General features: G+C 47.1%; 1 protein-coding gene across 1 annotated transcript; it reads right to left on the bottom strand.

Annotated features, from left to right (window-relative positions):
* Positions 1-534: 534 nt before the first annotated feature.
* On the bottom strand, positions 535-22,175 carry LOC146019620 (TGF-beta receptor type-2-like). Its single transcript, XM_083152125.1, has 7 exons — positions 22,051-22,175; positions 11,821-11,971; positions 10,095-10,294; positions 6,650-7,431; positions 5,522-5,663; positions 2,764-2,891; positions 535-992 (listed from the first exon to the last, which is right to left on the bottom strand). The coding sequence occupies exons 1-7, from the start codon at positions 22,088-22,090 to the stop codon at positions 831-833; spliced, it is 1,605 nt and encodes a 534-aa protein (XP_083008251.1). The 5' UTR covers positions 22,091-22,175; the 3' UTR covers positions 535-830.
* Positions 22,176-22,708: the final 533 nt, after the last annotated feature.

Below are 22,708 nucleotides of genomic sequence, written 5' to 3'. Positions count from 1 at the left end.
AGGATTTAAGTAATAGACGAGTCAACCTAAAAGCACACAGTAAGCTTAGCACAGGATTCACCCTCACAAGGTACCAGGTGAGGCGGCCATCTTGGGCACGCTGCTTAGGACTCCCATAAGTGGAAATTGCTTTAAAATTGAAACAATGATCTTTTGCTTCCTATTCCTTTGCAGGGAGGGGGATTAATGGCACATTCTCTGTCCCCAATCCCCCCTCCCTAATTTTAATGAATTGGAATTATTCCGTGCCTGCTTCTTGCTGCAGGATGAATACACAGTCCTAGGGACACCTCAGCACAAGGTGGGAGGGGCCAGATGCCATGTGACCCATTGGCGGTAGCGGCACGCCCACTGCGGCTTATCCCCATAAACAATCAACCACCTCTGATAAAAACACTCACAGAAATGAACATATAATCCACTGGAACACTGGAATAATGCTGTAATTATACTGTCGGTAATGCGGAATTCCGAGCAGGTTATTTGGTAATACCTCCCCCATCCAGCACTACAAGAACCAGATAGGTTTCTGTACAAATAAACCATTTAATACAGCATTACCCATAATGTCACAACCTGTCCGACAACTGGGTGGTTGTCAGAGATTTTTTTTTTTTTGGCATTGTCTTAAAGAGAATATACCTAATAAATGCGACCTCAAAGCTGATTGGTTGCTATTGGCAATGTTTCCGCTGGTTTGCTGCTTTCCGTGCTCATCACCAGTACGAACAACATGAGTCCAGGTGGAGTCAGTGATCCAGGTTATACCTGATGTTCCCATACCTGCCGACTCGGCGAGACAGGACGGACGCTGGCTGGTACCGGTATTATCACTGGCTGACATAGTACACTGTGCTACTGTGTATACTGACGGAGTCACAGTCTATCTGCTCCATTAGGATGAAGCGTTCGGCCACGCAGGGTGCAGTCAGGCGGGCCTCTGGGTCGTGGTCCCAGCACTCGGTGATTGTGTCACACAGGACGTCCATACCCTGGAGGGAGATGTTATATTATTACAGGCTCGCAGGAATTGTAACAGAACTAAAGAAAAGGCGATTTTACACTATGCGATTTTGGGACGATTTTATCCGATTTCGGCACTTTGTGCCGATAATCGGGTGAAATCGGCTCAAAATCGCAGGTGTGTGATATCCGATCCGATGCGCGGTCCCGTGCTTAGCTGGCGGCGCCGGGGAGTGCTGACTTGGCGGTGATGATCATAGATATCAGCAGCGCTACGGGACGCGCAGTGGCGGGTATTAGATTTTAAAATTCCTGTCAAATGACTAGCCGTTCTCTTATTGGCTGAACTCTCAGCCAGCCAATCAGAGAACGGCCAGTCATTTGACAGGTATTTTAAAATCTAATACCCGCCACTGCGCGTCCCGTCCCACAGCGCTGCTGTGCTGATATCTATGATCCTCATCACCGCCCGGCCAGGTCAGCACTCCCCGGCGCCACCAGCTTAGCACTCAGGGACCCGCTGCCCGACCCACTGCTCCCCCTGATAAGAGCACCGCCGCCCCCTGACCCTCACCGCCCGCCCCCTGCGCCCCGACATGATAAATCGCAAGCGATTTATCACATGTCAAATTTGGCTCATCAAGTGCCAAATTGTGTGTGAGCCTCCCGGGCGGCTCACAGGAGAATTGGGTCCGACTTGTCCGAAGGACAAGTCGGCCTAATGTATGAGGGCCTTAAGACTTGTTCAGATTCCCCTCATCGCTATATCTGGATGATGTCATCTCCCCATGATCAGCTTCATGTGGACTTTGGGGGAGATGTATCAAGCCGAGCTATCATTTTATACAATCTGCTTCCTGATTGACTGTTTTTTTTCCCCCCACTCGTGACCCTGAACTTGTCACTGTATTGTTTGAACTTTGAGTTGTCCCATGCAGCTGACTGAGGGACGACTCAAGGCTCAGATTCCTATGACACGATCTCCGCTTGTGGCTGGAACTGGTTGACTACTTGGCGTTCAGACGTAGGTTCGCCTTATATGATTGGATAATCATGGCATGAGTGGGCGTGTTATGAGGAGTAGGTATAGGAAATAACAGGTGTTTGAAGACTGTAGGTGTGTTACCTGTACGTTATATCACGGACACTGGTGGGAGAGGTTAAAGTTCAACTAAATGTCATTGCAAGACATCATTTCTATCACTCTTCCACTTCTCTCTCTCTATTAATATATATATAGAGAGAGAGAGAGAGAGAGAGAATATATATATAGAGAGAGAGAGAGAGAGAGAGAGAGAGAGAGAGAGAGAGAGAGAGAGAGAGAGAGAGAGAGAGAGAGAGAGAGAAGGTTGGCTGCAGTTCTGGCCTCGTTCAGGTGGGAGTCATTTAAATAAAGATAATTGATAGGTCATTCATAGAGGCGTGTCTAAGGAAGTACTAATTACCTTTGCACACCTATGAAGAGGTCTACCACAGGGCACATGTGCTGCAATGGTTGGATTGGTTGATGTTTAGGCTTGTACGCCTGTCGCTCCCAACTTGACGAGAGCAGTACAGGGGACCTGTCCCCATAGAGCCCCACCCACTGCCCCCTGATGACCAATAGTAATGACAGCCTGAAACCAGCTTGTGAAAATGACCTACACAATCCACGTCACAATCTGTTGAGTGATTTTACGTTTATCGCAATCCAACAAAAAGACGTTCTCGTAAGATGTATAGATGATATCGAGAGATTATAATGTACACCCCTATTGTTCAGCATTTTATAGCGCACTTCCCAAACCGTGTGTGTCTTACCGGATGCCTCCTCCAGGTGTCTGGAAGGTCCGGTCTCCCCTTTCCATGTAGCACCACATCCCGTATGGCGTCCACACACTGCTCCTCCTGCATCATGGACCCGAAGGGCAGCTCGTAGTTCTTCACCTCTGCAAGATGCCCAGATACGCGTACATATTATAAAGGATATTATTACATTCGGCCAACGCCTGTTGATTATAAACTGACGGCGGGTTTCTCTTTTACCCTCTACTAATGCCCCTTTGCCCTGGTTGGTTATTCTACATTGCGGTCCCTCACCTCCGCCGGTTTCTCTATACAAGTCACACATTGCTCCCTGTGCGTAGGTGAAGCTAAACCCCTTGTAACTATGAAAATACCACCCACACAGCTCCTAACTGCCATGTTACAGGCGGTGTTTGAAAATGTGACAGGAGCTGATTGGTTGTTGGTACATTAGGAGGGATAAAGAGGGGTGCACAAGGCACAATAGTATGGAAAGTGGACCCCCTGGATTATAATATGCTGGAGTATTGATTACACATGTGGGGGTGTGCTACCTCGGACATGAAAGTTAACAGGAATAAGAGAAAAAAGAAGAAAATGTCCTGTATCGGTGCACCAAACAAGAATAAAATATAACCTTTATTAATTTATTTTAAGAACTGCGAGATAAAAAATACATATAATAACAAACAAGGGTGGGGTGTAACACACTTTAAAACTAAGGTGGCAGACAAATGTTTGTAATAAGGTATAGTATATGTGCTGATTTCACTTTGAACAGTGTGCTCTAGGTCTGTACAGGATTGGAGTAGACTGGCAGACCTAGTATCAGTAATAAGAGCGGGTTAATAAACCTCTTTGGTGGATGCTCTGATTGCTGCAAAATCACTCATGCAAGCAAGGGTTTAACAGGTTTATAGGATCGCTGTGGCGAAATAAAGGGGATTGGCATACACTTAATATACCACACAGTGTATGGGTGAATATCACTCTGACTCCTATAGGAGAATCCCTCTCTTTGTCACTGTCCCTAGTGGTATACGCCCAGCGTGGAAACGCTCTATCAATTGGAAACGTGATCTCCCATCGGCTGCATTGTCTGCCTGGTATAGGAGTCCGTATGGTAGATAGAAGGCTGGCCCTGAGGAAGCTAAAATCTGCGAAGCGCGTGCCGGCTAGCGGTGCGCGGGCAGATGTTTGTAGTTGTTTATTATTTTTCACATTGATGCATTTTGATTATCTGTTGAACAGTGCTATGCCGCAACAGCCCTTGTAAGGGCGTTCAATGCAGCCAGCTACGATCCACTTGGAGGCGACTCCACTGGACTAGCACAGTGAAAATACCCAGGTGGCACTTCTATCTACCATACAGACTCCTATACCAGGCAGACACTGCAGCCGATGTATTTTTATCTCGCATTTCTTAAAATAAATTAATAAAGGTTAGATTTTATTCTTGTTTGGTGCACCGATACAGGACATCTTCTTTTTTCTCTTATTCTTGTTGGTAAATTATCACTCTTCAATTTATCTCTCCAACCTATGATACATCACTCTACTACATCATCTCTCTGCACAGATCGTCCTCCCGTTGAACCATCACAAACGCTGCTGCCGGACAGTTACTTTACTCGGTGCCCACACATCCTCTGCTGCCCGCTCTGCCAGTCTGTACCACACACACACAGCCACCCAGGGTTCCACCTTGTCCTATATCCTATATGTCTAAGGGGATTCAGTACTAAATCCTGGCGGTCTAAATACTGATGCCAGAATCCCGACCGCCGAAATCCCGACAAGGGGGGACCATGGATCGCGCCCCCCCCACTTGAGGGCCCAGTGCCTCGCTACGCTTGGTACACTATTTTATTCTCCCTCTATGGGTGTTGTGGACACCTATAGAGGGAGACATTGTCAGAATTCCGGCATTGGCATTTTGACACCATCCGTCTGAGTCCTGTCCCAACCACACACAGCCCAGCCCCCATTACACAGCTGCGGGACGAGTTCTGTTTATAGGTCTGTACTCTCTGAAGCAGGGCGAGTGAAGAGGTACACTAATTGGTGATGCTTAAACTTGTGTCTACCTTCTTTGTGTCATCTATTTCCATGATGACCTTTCGAATATGTCAAAATTTCTACCTGACAGGTTTTTTTTTCCAACTGTCTTGTCTTTTTCATGGGTGCCGGACGGGGGCTCGGCAGTCAGGATCCCTACATTTAACCAACATCGGGATCCACAGATAGATGGGTTCCCAATGGCCACCGGCTATTCTACCACGTGGGGGTCCAGGACCCCCATAGAGGGAGAATAGAATAGGTGGCGAGCGCAGCGAGTCACCGCGCCCGCAAGGGGCTTTGTTGTGCTTGCCATGCTGTCTGAGTCCGGCCAGTCGGGATAATGACTGTCAGGATCCTGACTGTCGAAACCCTATACCACACCCCTTTTTCATATTGACCATGTCACCCATGAGGTGGTGGACTGGTGACTGCACCTAATGAACCACTTATTCCTCTCTTGTATGGAATACTGTCCTCCCCTTATGTCCTTCATTCTTTTTGTGACCATCCCACATTTAGTCGACATGACCCCCACCCTCCTTGTGTCTCTTGGTTCAGCTCTCCTTAGTCTGTAAGCTCTGAAGCCTCCATTGGTAGTTTTGTATCATTGCTGTTGGGGCTATGATATGAACCTGGTGCTGTGTAAGGTGTCGGTGGTTTATGGACGCAGCAGGGTACTGTCACTGGATACGGATAATTGGAGAACCCTCACCTCCGATGGCCTCGCACCTGGAAGCCATTTCCCACAACACCAGAGCCAGCGAGTAGACATCCATCTGCTTGAAGGACTCTAAATCTTCCAGGTTCACCCTGGATTCCAGAACTTCCGGGGCCATGTATCGCGCAGTCCCAACCTGCGGAACGTACAGTCATTTATAAAACACCTCTGTGATTTTTGCTGGAAATGTCTGGCAGTACATGCGGCAACACAGAACCCGAGTAACCCAGTGTCTGCTGTGAATGTACCATGTCCAAACTGAAACTGGGAGGCGGGCATAGGGGGAGGAGGAGGAGCCTGTGCTGTGCAGAGGCAAGACGTTTAACCTGTTTGGTGCTGAGGTCCTGCCTCCAACCCTACTACCTCAGCATCAGCCCTGTGTCTCCTATGGATCCCGAAGAAAGGCATTTAATAGTTAAATCTCCTTATTCTTTTTAAAGTTCCAGAAGGAAACAAACATTCAAACACCTAAGAACAACAAAAGTCCCGGCCAAAACCATCATCTTAAGCGGAACATAAAGACTAGGGGACGATATTTGACACCCAATGCTGGTTTCTATCTTATAATGGCTGCATTCTGAATAACTTTGGGACATTGCAAAGTGAGACTTGCAGTATGGTTAAATCAAATTGACCGAGATACTAATTAAGTCACCGGTTTCCAAGCATCCATATTTTTAGACCATGCACCTATAGCAGTGGTTCCCAACCCTGGTCCTCAGGACCCCCAACAGTGCATGTTTTCCAGGTCTCCTCACAGAATCACAAGTGACATAATTAGCTCCACCTGTGGATCATTTAAAATGTGTCTGAATAATGAGTGCACCTGCTGGGTGACCTGGAAAACGTGCACTGTGGGGGGTACTTGAGGACCAGGGTTGGGAACCACTGACCTATAGGATGCCTTGAGGACTGGATTTAGGAACCTCTGCTATAATTGGGTCTTTTCAAAAGTGGAAACCAATCAGCTTTGTGGTAACATTTATCATGTGCGTTCTATAAAATAATACATAGCAGCTCTTTTCTCTTCTTCATACATCTTCCTGCCAGCACATGCTGGGACTTATAGTTCCACTACAGCTTCTGAGCCACGGGTTGCCTCCTTCTGATTCGTCAACTCACCTGTCCGCTGTTGGCAAAAGCGTCTACTGTAAGTGCCGGGTCCAGCCGCAAGGTGATGCCGAAGTCACACAGTACGCACTCAGTGTCGCTTTTCACCAGAATGTTGGTACTTTTGATGTCCCGGTGAGCAATGGCGATCTTCGGGGTGCCACATGGGGTGTAATCGCTGTGCAGGTGAGCCACGCCACGTACGATGGAGCCGGCCATCTGCAGGAATGACGCCCAGCTCAGGACATGGCTGGACAGATAGTCCTTGAGGTTGCCCCTGGCGTGGTAAGCGGTGATAATCCAATACTCCTTCTGAAGGCCGCTGCCTCGCTCCTCCGCGGTGATAAACTGCAGCACGTTCTCGTGCTTCACGTTGGCATCTGTGAAAATGCAGATCTCGTTTTTCCAGGATGAGTACTCTTGGAAGGGGAAGATCTTGACGGCCACGGTTTCGCCATGGCCGGATTGGGCATGCTTAAGCTTGGCTCGCCAGACCTCTGCAAACCGGCCTTTGCCGACGTGTTGCTCCAGCACAATGGGCAGCAGCTCGGTGTTGTGGTTGAAGCTGTTGGCACAGGCGGCACTTAGCTCGCACTGAGAACTGCTGGCCAAGGAATGGGACAACTTATAGGAGTAATCGCCCGGCTTCTCCGGCCAAGACTTGGACCTTCGCCTGAGCCTCTGGGTACGGTACAGGTAGAAGAGGACAGTGACGGTTATTGTCAGCAGGAGAGGAGGAAGCAGACTGATTGTGGCCACAGGAACTGCCTCTCTGCTATGGAGAAAGGAGTAATCTGGGGAGGAAGAACAGACAGGCCCTAGTTATAGATCAGACAGTCATATATAGGATACAACGAACCATCTCACCATGACGGAGCATGGCCCCCACTCAACTCCCAACCCCCCCTCCACCCTGCTATCGATAATCGCGCCCAACATCAGCAAGTGCTCCTATCGCTCTCAATATCGTGCTGGGTAATCATCTAATGTGTACCCAGCCTAATGCCCCATACACACGGTTTGATTTGGTCTATTTTGCTATTAGATTTTGCTTATTTAAGAAAAATCGAATCAAAATCGAATGGACATCGAATGGTTTTCAGCCACATTTGATGGCAATTCAATACTGATGCGACGTCCCCCGGCATCAAAATAGAATACAAAAATAGACTGTACAGGTAAGACTATATAGTACAGGTCGAATGTGCTTTTCCTGCCGTTCCATTAGATCCCCATCGACACAGGATCGAATTGCGAGCAAAATCGCAGCGTGATTAAAAAATAAAATAAAATTTGCATATGGCTGCCTGCAAGGAGAATGACCGTCACGGAAAAACATGGGAACAATGATCAGATTACCGAGAATGCTCACACTGCGCGATACCAGGAGATTTTCTGTCTGGGCTAACCGATAATCAGAGGAGCATGTGCGTCACGATTTCTCCAGGTTATCGGTGAAACGCCAAACAATCGTTCATACACTTTATACAATAAAACCATCTGAGCGCCGCGTATCAAGTCACTCACCTGCGCATGATCACAGACATCCACAAAACGTGAACTTTGGGGTATGAGGATTGGAGCTGAGAACCCCTGGTCTATAGTTGCAGATTTATTATCTGTCGGGTTTACAAAGCTGTCAATCATTGGTGCTCTTGACCTACGGATTTCAGGGGTGTGGAGTGTTACGTCCGCCACGTCTCCGCATGTCTCGTTTCGCGCGGCACACTATAATCTAACTCTGCTCACTTGGATCATGAAGAAAGTCGGTTTAAAGAAAAAAAAAAACACAAAAAAATCATATCGACTTTTTGGTTGCGTCAACCTTTGCCAATGTTGGCCTAAAGCAGTGGTCAGGGAACTCGGTCCTCATTACCCCACGCGGTGCATGTTTTGCCGGTCTCCTCACAGAATCACAAGTGAAATAATTAACTCCACCTGCGGACCTTATAAAATGTGTCTGAGTAATTAGTACACCTGTGCACCTGCTGGGTTACCAGCAAAACATGCACTGGGTGGGGTTATGAGGACCGAGTTCCCTGACCACTGGCCTAAAGCCTGTCAACCCTTTTCATGTGTCGACCTATTCCCTGTCAACCTAATTACTGTTGACAAATCAACCGGATCCCGGATTTTAGCAGGCAATAATAATTAACACTGACACACGCTAATTAGTATTGCAGGGTTGCCTACCTGACCCTCTCCTTCAGGGAGAAATGCTCTGTTCCTGGACTTCCCTGGTAATGTATGATTGCCAGCACCTGTGGTGACACCTCTCTTATCAGTTACCTAGCTCCCCACAGGTGCTGGCAATCCTACATTATCCATACCTCCCAGCATGCCCCTCTCCAGGAGGACACAATGCTCTGTTCCTGGGCTTCCCTGGTAATGTATGATTGCCATCACCTGTGGTGACACCTTTCTTATCAGTTACCTAGCTCCCCACAGGTGCTGGCAATCCTACATTATCCATACCTCCCAGCATGCCCCTCTCCATGAGGGACACAATGCTCTGCTCCTGGCCTTCCCTGGTAATGTATGATTGCAGCACCTGTGGTGACACCTTTCTTATCAGTTACCTAGCTCCCCACAGGTGCTGGCAATCATACATTATCCATACCTCCCAGCATGCCCCTCTCCAGGAGGACACAATGCTCTGCTCCTGGGCTTCCCTGGTAATGTATGATTGCCAGAACCTGTGGTGACACCTTTCTTATCACTGACCTAGCTCCCCACAGGTGCTGGCAATCATACATTATCCATACCTCCCAGCATGCCCCTCTCCAGGAGGACACAATGCTCTGCTCCTGGGCTTCCCTGGTAATGTATGATTGCCAGCACCTGTGGTGACACCTTTCTTATCAGTTACCTAGCTCCCCACAGGTGCTGGCAATCCTACATTATCCATACCTCCCAGCATGCCCCTCTCCAGGAGGACACAATGCTCTGTTCCTGGACTTCCCTGGTAATGTAGGATTGCCATCACCTGTGGTGACACCTTTCTTATCATTTACCTAGCTCCCCACAGGTGCTGGCAATCCTACATTACCAGGGAAGTCCAGGAACAGAGCATTGTGTCCCTGCAGGAGAGGGTTACGGAGGCAGCCCTGTACTATACTGTTCTTCCAACAACTACTGTAAAAAATATTGGTCAATCTCCAATTTCATTGTCAGCTTTGTAAACTCGACGTGTAGTAAATCTGTGCTTTGCACCTCCATTCTTCAGGACAGAGCATGTTTTCCGAGTATCCTCACAGAATCGCAAGTGGAATAATTAGCACCAGCTGTGGATATTGTGTCAGGCAGGACACTTGGAAAACATGCCCTGTTATTTCTCCCTGAGGACTGGAGCTGGGAACCGCTGGAGTAGGCCGAGCATGTGATCATTACACGTATAAATGTCTCCGTTGGCTGCAGAGAGAATACATTGCGGCACCGGGACGGAAGTGCCTCTTACCGCTGTGGTCATAGAAGATGAGCCTGTCGTTGCACTCCTGATCACCCACGCAGCCACAGATGTACATCCTGCCAGTCTGGGAGGGCACTGGCTGCATGACGCATCTTGTGCTGTTATAACTGGGCACCATGATGTTCTCCAGGGGAAGCAGCGGCTGGTGGCAGAGGGTGATCACCTGGATGCTGTCATTGTCCTGCTTCCTGAGGACCACAGAGAGATTAGTGCAAGTCCAGGCCTGTCATCGACAATCTGCCACATATGACATAGGATGCGGCCACGTAGTGCAGGATAGGGACACTTACCCTGGTATATAGGATGATTGTGCCAACCGTAGCCCTGGTGCCACTATGCATAAAGACTATGGGCCAGATACACTAAGCTTCAAAAGTGATAAAATGGAGAGTGATAAACCTACCTGCCATATCACAGGCTGTGTTTGAAAAATGTCAGGCAGGAGCTGATTGGTTGGTTGTTTATCACTCTCCATTTTATCACTTCTGAAGCTTAGTGCATCTGGCCCTAGGGCTGTAAATGACCGGGTTATGCATTGGCGATAGTTTGGGACCATACACACGCAGCCAAGGGATGGTATCCCAAAACTTTGGAACTCATCATCGATTTCAAAACAATCGAGCATCATCTATAACCCATTGATGGTTAATCGCCATCGGCAGTAGGGAGGCGATCCGTGACCGGCTGCTTGGGCTGCTTTACGACATTACTAGGAACTGGGCAATTATTACATAAATGGTTCCCAATGCTCTAAAATAGGTAAAATTCATGTACAGGCCCCACCGAATATATAAAAGCCGAATATAGAAGTGCGCACAATGATGGCTCCCCAGTAATAACCTTTACATTATAAATTATGAAACAATGGTAAAATCGATTACATTGGATTTTTTCAACATTCAAAACATATTACAGCACCAATTTTGTTGAGTTTTGGGTTCCATCAATAATAAAAAGTCCCATAATGGGGATCGAACATAACATAGGCCCTTATTCTAGTTGAATCGGACGGAGTGTTCTTAGCCCCGCCTACCATGCGGATCGCTCACACTGTCCGAATGCGGTATAACGCTGAGTGAATGGACTGCGAGTGGATATTTTAAGTGAACAACTCCCCATCTGTGGGAACCTCCCTCATTCTCCGATAGTCGCCGACCATCGAATGATGGACCGAGCAGTCAGACAGCTCCGAGTGCTCCAGACCAATCGGGCATTTCTCCGTATGAAAGCAGGGATATGGGCGGGCAGCTGGCATCCGGCTATGTCAGCTGTCCGCCCCCTACACGTGCGTCACGGCCGTATTACCATACGTACGCCCAGCGTTTTCAATGGGAACGCCCATGAAAACAACTCCACTGAAAGAGCTCCCACGGTGAGCCTCCAACCTCATCAAAAAAGCTTTTGGAGGGGCATTAATTTTACCCCGTGACCCTGGTAATAGAATCTATCTCCCTATCACGACTGACTATACTAACCTTAGATTGTACCTATTTTAAGATTGATCGCCATTATGGGACTTTTTTATTGATGGAACCCTTTAATATGGGATTGTTATGAAACCTTATCCAGGCGTTCTTTTCAACTTTAGCTGACATTGCCCCTGATGAAGTCCCAATGGACGAAACGCGTAGGGTTATTTTTTCTGCACGTTCTGAACAAGTTTGTAGGATAATAAGGGGGTGTAATATAGGGGTCAGCCGTGTAATATCCTTACCAGATGGTGACGCAGATCTCCTCAGCGGTCTCGCAGTAGGAGCTCAGGCTGCAGTTGGTAAGACAGGTGCCCCCGTCACAGGAGGGCAGCGAGTAGTTACACCACTTGCAGACATTGGTCCTGGTGTTCCTGCGGGCAGCGCTCAGCGTCACTGACATAGAGGGAGAGAACACAGGTGAACAGTCCTGATACGGATGACTCGATATATATATATTAGTGCTGGGCACGTTAATGCGCCAGCACATTAACCGCAATTAAGATAATTATCACCGCGGGGCACACAGCGTGGGGGGGGGGGCGCGACATGGAGGCGCAGAGTCTCTGACAGTATTACAGGGACCCTACGCCCCTCTAAAAATGCCTTCCGCCATCGAGAAGAGACACTATGTATTTATTAACAGTTTCTTATATAGCGCACACATATTCCGCAGCGCTGCACAGAGAATATTTGAACATTCACATCAGTCCCTGCCCCAGTGGAGCTTACAATCTATATCCCCTACCACATATACGTGCACACAGACATTCTAGGGTTAATTTTTTGTTAGAAGCCAAATAACGTAAAAGTATATTTTTGGAATGTGAAAGGAAACCGGAGTACCGACAGTGACCACTAGAGGCCACTCGACAGACCAAATTAATTTGTGTGCTAAAATATGTCATAACAGAAAGTGAAAGCACTTTTGTCAGGGACACTGATCTATTTCAAACTTGCTGGATACAGAGAGAGGGAGCTGTGAAGACAGGGATTGGAGGTAAGGGCAGATAGGGACTGGGGGTGGGGTGGAGATTTTGTGGGCTAAAAACTGTCACAGCTCAAAGTGAAAGTAAAAACTGTCACAGCTCAAAGTGAAAGTACATGGCAGAAGCCGTTATTTTGACAGACGTTTAACTAGTGTAAACACAATAATACACCACAGAATCATCTGTATCTATGTCTAGTGTCCGTTTGAGTGTCTCCAAAACACTGCTGTTGGCAGCGAATGAAACGACATCTCTTTCTCACACATGCACAAACATAGAGGCAATCACAAGGTAGCAGACTAGCTTTCGAAGTATTTGCTTCGAGCAGACTTACTAGTACAGCATAACATACCTCCCAACTTTTAAATGAAGAGAGGAGGGACAGTGCGCCTGCTGAAATGTTGGGGGCGTGGCCTAGCGGGTGACTCCCATCTGCCCCCCCCCCCTGCTATGGGACACTGCCACCCCAGACGTATCCACGAAAAGCGGGACAGTTGGAACCATTTATCTCCAGATTCAGAACATGTCATTACACACCCAAGCAGTGCATGTTTTCCAGATCTCCTCACTTGAGAATGTGGTCTCATGATAAGTTGCATTGGCCCTGGGGCCCCAGAGACTGCGCTGCACCCACAGACAGGAAAGTGCAGTAGTGTACAGTTATCCACTGTATGTATACTATCAGCAGTTACTATGGATGCAGGCGGCAGCCCTGCTGTTTGTAGTATATCCACTTCTACCCTGAGTATGACAGCAGCACTCCTCATAGTGACTGCCAATGGATCAGCCCCTCGCGGAAGCATCCAGGGGTAATAATACATGTGAGGTGGCTGTACGCCCCTCACAGCTGTGGATGAGGCTGATGATTGGCTATAGGAATAAATAGTGAATGAATAGCTCACACACTAGTAATCAGCATTAATGCCTCCCAGCCTTCAGGTCATGAGATGAGTACCTGACAATGGAGCAGATGTATTAAGCCTTAACAAAAGATAAATGCAAGGGTGATGGAGAGATAAACAACCAGCCAATCACCTGCCAACTGCCATGTTACAGACTGTGTTTGAAAAAAGTCAGTATGAGCTGATTGGCTGGACGGTTATCTCTCCTTATCACACTTGCCTTTATGTCTTGTGAAGGCTTAATACATCTGCCCCAATGTGTGGAGTTTGTATGTACTGTTAGGTCACAATAAAAGCCTAGATTGCCCAAGTGGCAGGGAATATAGATTGTGTGCTGCACAGTCAAGATGAACCCGCATCCCTGGGAATGTCCGCCCCGTGCTGGCTGCAGTCAGCGCTTCCAAGTCATTTCTCAGATGTAATTAGTTTACGGATTGTTCCCAGCTTTTATCTCGCTCCCATTCGCTTTGTTTGAAGTCTGCGCATTCTGATGCTTTTTGCTCCGGTAACATCTGGATCCTACAATCCGGGGGATTAATGCGGAAAAGGGTCCAGCTGGGTTTAATTAGGGTATTGATGAGGGTGTGTCCGTTATATAGTTCTGTTAACCCTTCCATAGCAACACTGCTACCTCTGTTATAAATACAGTATCTATGAACCTTTCCATAATAAGAAATGTCGGTACTTGTGAGTTATCCGGGCTGCCGATTTTTTCATTGCGCCCGAAAAATTGTGGGCATCGCGTCGGTCACGCCCATTATAAGGGGCCGCGACGCGACCGACGCGATGCCCACGATTTCCCATAGACAGTAATGTTAAAAGACGCGATGGACCCGATTTCCCATAGACAGCAATGTTAAAATAAAATGACAATGTGAAATTGGCCAATATGGCCATTTCACATTGGATATGTTTTAAAAAAAAATGTTTCATGGCCCCCCACCACCGTTAATGCCACCCCGCTATTGACGGCAACCCGAAGTGTGGCGAGCGCAGCGAGCCCGCGAGGGGCGGCGGAACACGTCCTCCGACCTTTTCATACCCCAACTATCCACGTCGGTGTGGAGTTGAGAATAGAATAGTGTGGCGAGCGCAGCGAGCCACCGAGCCCGAAGCGTGGCGAGCGCAGTGAGCCCCGCGAGGGGACGCGGACACCTGTGAAGCCCGCAAGGGGACGCGGATACCTGTGAAGGTATCCGCGTCCCCTCGCGGGGCTCGCTTTGCTCGCCACGCTTCGGGCTCGGTGGCTCGCTGCGCTCACCACACTATTCTATTCTCAACTCCACGCCGACGTGGATAGTAGGGGTATGAAAAGGTCGGGGGACGCGTACCGCCGCCCCTCGCGGGCTCGCCACGCTTCGGGTTGGCCTCAATAGCGGGGTGGCGTTAACGGTGGTGGGGGGCCATGAAACATTTTTTTTTAAAACATATCCAATGTGAAATGGCCATATTGGCCAATTTCACATTGTCATTTTATTTTAACATTGCTGTCTATGGGAAATCGGGTCCATCGCGTCTTTTAACATTACTGTCTATGGGAAATCGGGTCCATCGTGTCTTTCAACATTACTGTCTATGGGAAATCGCGGGCATCGCGTCGCGGCCCCTTATAACGGCCACGACTGACGCGATGCCCCCGATTTGGGGGTAAATCGCGGGCATCGCGTCGGTCGGGTGTCCTTAAGTTAACTAAACTTAAGGACAAAATCGGCAGCCCGGATAATTCACAAGTACCGAAATGTCTGACTGTTATAAACGCCAATTAACCCCTAACAACTCTACTGCTTCGTTATCTACTAGCTGATTTGGCTAGTTTATCCAGGCAGCTGAAAGTAACTGTCCCAGTTTCCAGACCACCCAGCAGGTGCACCGGGAGACTTCACCAACTGTCATATTGTCCAGAACACAATGGTGATGCATTGTAAATGGCAGGAGAACATTTTGCCACATAACTCTGAAACGAAGCAACCAATTACAACGCTAATATAGTTCAGTGTCACCTTATTACATCATTTATACAGTTTCTCAGTACAGTGTCACCTCTTAACACCCTTTATACAGTGTCACCTCATCTCACCCTTTATACAGTGTCTCACAGTACAGTGTCACCTCATCTCGCCCTATCAGTACAGTGTCACCTCACCTCACCCTTTATACAGTGTCTCAGTACAGTGTCACCTAATCACACACTTTATACAGTGTCTCAGTACAGTGTCACCTCATCACACACTTTATACAGTATCTCAGTACAGTGTCACCTCATCACACCCTTTATACAGTGTCTCAGTACAGTGTCACCTAATCACACACTTTATACAGTGTCTCAGTACAGTGTCACCTCATCACACCCTTTATACAGTGTCTCAGTACAGTGTCACCTCATCTCACCCTTTGTACAGTGTATCAGTACAGTGTCATCTCATCACACCCTTTATACAGTGTCTCAGTACAGTGTCACCTCATCTCACTCTTTATACAGTGTCTCAGTACAGTGTCACCTCATCTAACCCTTTATGTAGTGTCTCAGTACAGTGTCACCTCCTCACACCCTTTATACAGTGTCTCACAGTACAGTGTCACCTCATCTCGCCCTATCAGTACAGTGTCACCTCACCTCACCCTTTATACAGTGTCTCAGTACAGTGTCACCTAATCACACACTTTATACAGTGTCTCAGTACAGTGTCACCTCATCACACCCTTTATACAGTGTCTCAGTACAGTGTCACCTCATCTCACCCTTTGTACAGTGTCTCAGTACAGTGTCATCTCATCACACCCTTTATACAGTGTCTCAGTACAGTGTCACCTCATCACACCCTTTATACAGTGTCTCAGTACAGTGTCACCTCATCTCACCCTTTGTACAGTGTATCAGTACAGTGTCATCTCATCACACACTTTATACATTGTCTCAGTACAGTGTCATCTCATCACACCCTTTATACAGTGTCTCAGTACAGTGTCACCTCATCTCACTCTTTATACAGTGTCTCAGTACAGTGTCACCTCATCACACCCTTTATACAGTGTCTCAGTACAGTGTCACCTCATCACACCCTTTATACAGTGTCTCAGTACAGTGTCACCTCATCACACCCGTTATACAGTGTCTCAGTACAGTGTCACCTCATCTAACCCTTTATGTAGTGTCTCAGTACAGTGTCACCTCATCACACACTTTATACGGTGTCTCAGTACAGTGGCACCTCATCCCACCCTTTATACAGTGTCTCAGTACAGTGTCACCTCATCTCACCCTTTATAGTGTCTCAGTACAGTGTCACCTCATCACACCCTTTATACGGTGTCTCAGTACAGTGTCACCTCATCACGCCCTTTGTACAGTGTCTCAGTACAGTGTCACCTCATCTCACCCTTTATACAGTGTCTCAGTACGGTGTCACCTCATCACACACTTTATACGGTGTCGCAGTACAGTGTCACCTCATCACACACTTTATACAGTGTCTCAGTACAGTGTCACCTCATCTCACCCTTTATACAGTGTCTCAGTACAGTGTCACCTCATCACACACTTTATACGGTGTCGCAGTACAGTGTCACCTCATCTCGCCCTATCAGTACAGTGTCACCTCATCTCACCCTTTATCAAGTGTCTCAGTACAGTGTCACCTCATCACACCCTTTATCCGGTGTCTCAGTACAGTGTCACCTCCTCACACCCCTTATAAAGTGTCTCAGTACAGTGTCACCTCATCACATCCTTTGTACAGTGTCTCAGTACGGTGTCACCTCATCACACCCTTTATACAGTGTCTCAGTCCAGTGTCACCTCATCACGCCCTTTGTACAGTGTCTCAGTACGGTGTCACCTCATCACACCCTTTATACAGTGTCTCAGTACAGTGTCACCTCATCTCACCTTTTATACAGTGTCTCAGTACAGTGTCACCTCATCACACCCTTTATACAGTGTCTCAGTACAGTGTCACCTCATCACACCCTTTATCCGGTGTCTCAGTACAGTGTCACCTCATCACACCCTTTATAGTGTCTGAGTATAGTGTCATCTCATCTCACCCTTTATAGTGTCTCAGCACAGTGTCACCTCATCACATCCTTTATACAGTGTCTCAGTACAGTGTCACCTCATCACACCCTTTATACAGTGTCTCAGTACAGTGTCACCTCATCACACCCTTTATACAGTGTCTCAGTACAGTGTCACCTCATCTCACCCTTTATACAGTGTCTCAGTACAGTGTCAACTCATCTTGCCCATTATGTAGTGTCTCAGTACAGTGTCACCTCATCTAACCCTTTATGTAGTGTCTCAGTACAGTGTCACCTCCTCACACCCTTTATACAGTGTCTCAGTCTAGTGTCACCTCATCACACCCTTTATACAGTGTCTCAGTACAGTGTCACCTCATCTCACCTTTTATACAGTGTCTCAGTACAGTTTCACCTCATCACACCCTTTATACAGTGTCTCAGTACAGTGTCACCTCATCACACCCTTTATACGGTTTCTCAGTACAGTGTCACCTCATCACACCCTTTATCTGGTGTCTCAGTACAGTGTCACCTCATCACACCCTTTATAGTGTCTCAGTACAGTGTCATCTCATCTCACCCTTTATAGTGTCTCAGTACAGTGTCACCTCATCACACCCTTTATACAGTGTCTGAGTACAGTGTCACCTCATCTCACCCTTTATATGGTGTCAACTCATCTCACCCTTTATATAGTGTCTCAGTACAGTGTCACCTCATCACACACTTTATACGGTGTCTCAGTACAGTGTCACCTCATCACACCCTTTATATGGTGTCTCAGTACAGTGTTACCTCATCACACCCTTTATTCGGTGTCTCAGTACAGTGTCACCTCATCACACCCTTTATACAGTGTCTCAGCACAGTGTCATCTCATCTCACCCTTTATACAGTGTCTCAGTACAGTGTCACCTCATCTCACCCTTTATAGTGTCTCAGTACAGTGTCACCTAATCTAACCCTTTATGTAGTGTCTCAGTACAGTGTCACCTCCTCACACCCTTTATACAGTGTCTCAGTACAGTGTCACCTCATCACACCCTTTATTCTGTGTCTCAGTAGTGTCACCTCATCACACCCTTTATACAGTGTCTCAGTACAGTGTCATCTCATCTGACCCTTTATACAGTGTCTCAGTACAGTGTCACCTCATCACACCCTTTATCCGGTGTCTCAGTACAGTGTCACCTCATCTCACCCTTTATAGTGTCTCAGTACAGTGTCATCTCATCTCACCCTTTATACAGTGTCTCAGTACAGTGTCACCTCATCACACCCTTTATATGTTGTCTCAGTACAGTGTCACCTCATCACACACTTTATACGTTGTCTCAGTACAGTGTCACCTCATCACACCCTTTATACGGTGTCTCAGTACAGTGTCACCTCATCTCACCCTTTATACAGTGTCTCAGTACAGTGTCACCTCATCACACCCTTTATACAGTGCCTCAGTACAGTGTCACCTCATCACACCCTTTATACAGTGTCTCAGTACAGTGTCACCTCATCACACCCTTTATAGTGTCTCAGTACAGTGTCATCTCATCTCACCCTTTATAGTGTCTCAGTACAGTGTCACCTCATCACACCCTTTATACAGTGTCTGAGTACAGTGTCACCTCATCTCACCCTTTATATGGTGTCAACTCATCTCACCCTTTATATAGTGTCTCAGTACAGTGTCACCTCATCACACACTTTATACGTTGTCTCAGTACAGTGTCACCTCATCTCACCCTTTATACAGTGTCTCAGTACAGTTTCACCTCATCACACCCTTTATACAGTGTCTCAGTACAGTGTCACCTCATCACACCCTTTATCCGGTGTCTCAGTACAGTGTCACCTCATCACACCCTTTATAGTGTCTCAGTACAGTGTCATCTCATCTCACCCTTTATAGTGTCTCAGTACAGTGTCACCTCATCACACCCTTTATACAGTGTCTGAGTACAGTGTCACCTCATCTCACCCTTTATATGGTGTCAACTCATCTCACCCTTTATATAGTGTCTCAGTACAGTGTCACCTCATCACACACTTTATACGGTGTCTCAGTACAGTGTCACCTCATCACACCCTTTATATGGTGTCTCAGTACAGTGTTACCTCATCACACCCTTTATTCGGTGTCTCAGTACAGTGTCACCTCATCACACCCTTTATACAGTGTCTCAGCACAGTGTCATCTCATCTCACCCTTTATACAGTGTCTCAGTACAGTGTCACCTCATCTCACCCTTTATAGTGTCTCAGTACAGTGTCACCTCATCTAACCCTTTATGTAGTGTCTCAGTACAGTGTCACCTCCTCACACCCTTTATACAGTGTCTCAGTACAGTGTCACCTCATCACACCCTTTATTCTGTGTCTCAGTAGTGTCACCTCATCACACCCTTTATACAGTGTCTCAGTACAGTGTCATCTCATCTGACCCTTTATACAGTGTCTCAGTACAGTTTCACCTCATCACACCCTTTATCCGGTGTCTCAGTACAGTGTCACCTCATCTCACCCTTTATAGTGTCTCAGTACAGTGTCATCTCATCTCACCCTTTATACAGTGTCTCAGTACAGTGTCACCTCATCACACCCTTTATACGTTGTCTCAGTACAGTGTCACCTCATCACACACTTTATACGTTGTCTCAGTACAGTGTCACCTCATCACACCCTTTATACGGTGTCTCAGTACAGTGTCACCTCATCTCACCCTTTATACAGTGTCTCAGTACAGTGTCACCTCATCACACCCTTTATACAGTGCCTCAGTACAGTGTCACCTCATCACACCCTTTATACAGTGTCTCAGTACAGTGTCACCTCATCACACCCTTTATACAGTGTCTCAGTACAGTGTCACCTCATCACACCCTTTATACCGTGTCTCAGTATAGTGTCACCTCATCACACCCTTTATACAGTGTCTCAGTACAGTGTCACCTCATCACACCCTTTATATGGTGTCTCAGTACAGTGTCACCTCATCACACACTTTACACGGTGTCTCAGTACAGTGTCACCTCATCACACCCTTTATACGGTTTCTCAGTACAGTGTCACCTCATCTCACCCTTTAAACAGTGCCTCAGTACAGTGTCACCTCATCTAACCCTTTATGTAGTGTCTCAGTACAGTGTCACCTCATCACACCCTTTATCCGGTGTCTCAGTACAGTGTCACCTCATCACACCCTTTATACAGTGTCTCAGTACAGTGTCACCTCATCACACCCTTTATACAGTGTCTTAGTACAGTGTCACCTCATCTAACCCTTTATGTAGTGTCTCAGTACAGTGTCACCTCCTCACACCCTTTATACAGTGTCTCAGTACAGTGTCACCTCATCACACATTTTATACAGTGTCTCAGTACAGTGTCACCTCATCACACCCGTTATACAGTGTCTCAGTACAGTGTCACCTCATCTAACCCTTTATGTAGTGTCTCAGTACAGTTTCACCTCCTCACACCCTTTATACAGTGTCTCAGTACAGTGTCACCTCATCACACCCTTTATACAGTGTCTCAGTACAGTGTCACCTCATCACACCCTTTATCCGGTGTCTCAGTACAGTGTCACCTCATAGCACCCTTTATAGTGTCTCAGTACAGTGTCACCTCATCTCACCCTTTATAGTGTCTCAGTACAGTCATCTCATCTCACCCTTTATACAGTGTCTCAGTACAGTGGCACCTCATTTCACCCTTTATAGTGTCTCAGTACAGTGTCACCTCATTTCACCCTTTATAGTGTCTCAGTACAGTGTCACCTCATCTTACCCTTTATGTAGTGTCTCAGTACAGTGTCACCTCATCACACACTTTATACAGTGTCTCAGTACAGTGTCGCCTCATCTCACCCTTTATAGTGTCTCAGTACAGTGTCACCTCATCACACACTTTATACATTGTCTCAGTACAGTGTCACCTCATCACACCCTTTATACAGTGTCTCAGTACAGTGTCACCTCATCTCACCCTTTATAGTGTCTCAGTACAGTGTCATCTCATCTCACCCTTTATAGTGTCTCAGTACAGTGTCATCTCATCACACCCTTTATACAGTGTCTCAGTACAGTGTCACCCTTTATATAGTGTCACCTCATCACACTCTCTATATAGTGTATCAGTTGTTTCACCTCATCTCACCCTTTATACAGGGTCTCAGTACAGTGTCACCCTTTATATAGTGTCACCTCATCACACCCTCTATATAGTGTCTCAGTTGTGTCACCTCATCTCACCCTTTATACAGGGTCTCAGTACAGTGTCACCCTTTATATAGTGTCACCTCATCACACCCTCTATATAGTGTCTCAGTTGTGTCACCTCATCTCACCCTTTATACAGGGTCTCAGTACAGGGTCTCGGTAGTGTCACCCTTTATATAGTGTCACCTCATCACACCCTTTATACAGTGTATCAGTTGTGTCACCTCATCTCACCCTGTCACAGTCCAGTGTTCCAGGGTAGTCCGTTGTAGCCCCCTCAGTACACTGCAGTGCCCCCCAGCCCTCTCACACACACACACACACACACACACAGGGTTACTCACAGTATAACAGAAGTGCAGTGGTCCCAGTGTAGACCCCCATCCTGTAACTTTCAGATCATTGTTCAGGCTTTGAGCCGGCAGAGTCAGAGCAGAATCTCTTCTCCCCCTTCTTCTCCGGAGGATTTGGGGAGTGTGGGAGGAGATCAGCTGTTGCTGAGCCAGGAGACACTCTGGGGCCTGTGCAGACCCTGCATCTAATGAGGGCGCTCTATAACTACTGTATATACATTCCCTCTCTCACTATATACAGTCTCTCTTGCACTCTCTCTCTCACGGTATACATTATCTCTCTCTCATGGTATACATTATCTCTCACTGTATACAGTATCTCTCTCTCACTGTATACAGTCTCTCTCTCTCTCTCACTGTATACAGCATCTCTCTCACTGTATACAGTCTCTCTCGCACTCTCTCTGTATGCAGTCTCTCTCGCACTCTCTCTCACTGTATACAGTCTCTCTCTCTCACTGTATACAGTATTTCTCTCTCTCACTGTATACAGTCTCTCTCGCACTCTCTCTCTCTGTATGCAGTCTCTCTCGCACTCTCTCTCACTGTATACAGTCTCTCTCTCTCACTGTATACAGTATCTCTCTCTCACTGTATACAGTCTCTCTCTCACTGTATACAGTATCTCTCTCTCACTGTATACAGTATC

Source organism: Crinia signifera, chromosome 7, assembly GCF_055691185.1.
Source record: "Crinia signifera chromosome 7, ASM5569118v1, whole genome shotgun sequence".
NCBI classification, from domain to species: domain Eukaryota; kingdom Metazoa; phylum Chordata; class Amphibia; order Anura; family Myobatrachidae; genus Crinia; species Crinia signifera.
Note: the sequence above shows the minus strand (reverse complement) of the source record. Positions and strands in the feature narration are given on the sequence as shown.

Excerpts from the sequence above, each read along its gene's own strand:
- LOC146019620 (XM_083152125.1), bottom strand. The coding sequence starts at position 22,090 with ATGGGGGTCTACACTGGGACCACTGCACTTCTGTTATACT. Across the intron at positions 2,892-5,521 it reads CAGGTGCGAGGCCATCGGAG|AGGTGAAGAACTACGAGCTG; the intron begins GTGAGGGTTCTC and ends GGCATCTTGCAG. Across the intron at positions 993-2,763 it reads ACACCTGGAGGAGGCATCCG|GGTATGGACGTCCTGTGTGA; the intron begins GTAAGACACACA and ends ATCTCCCTCCAG.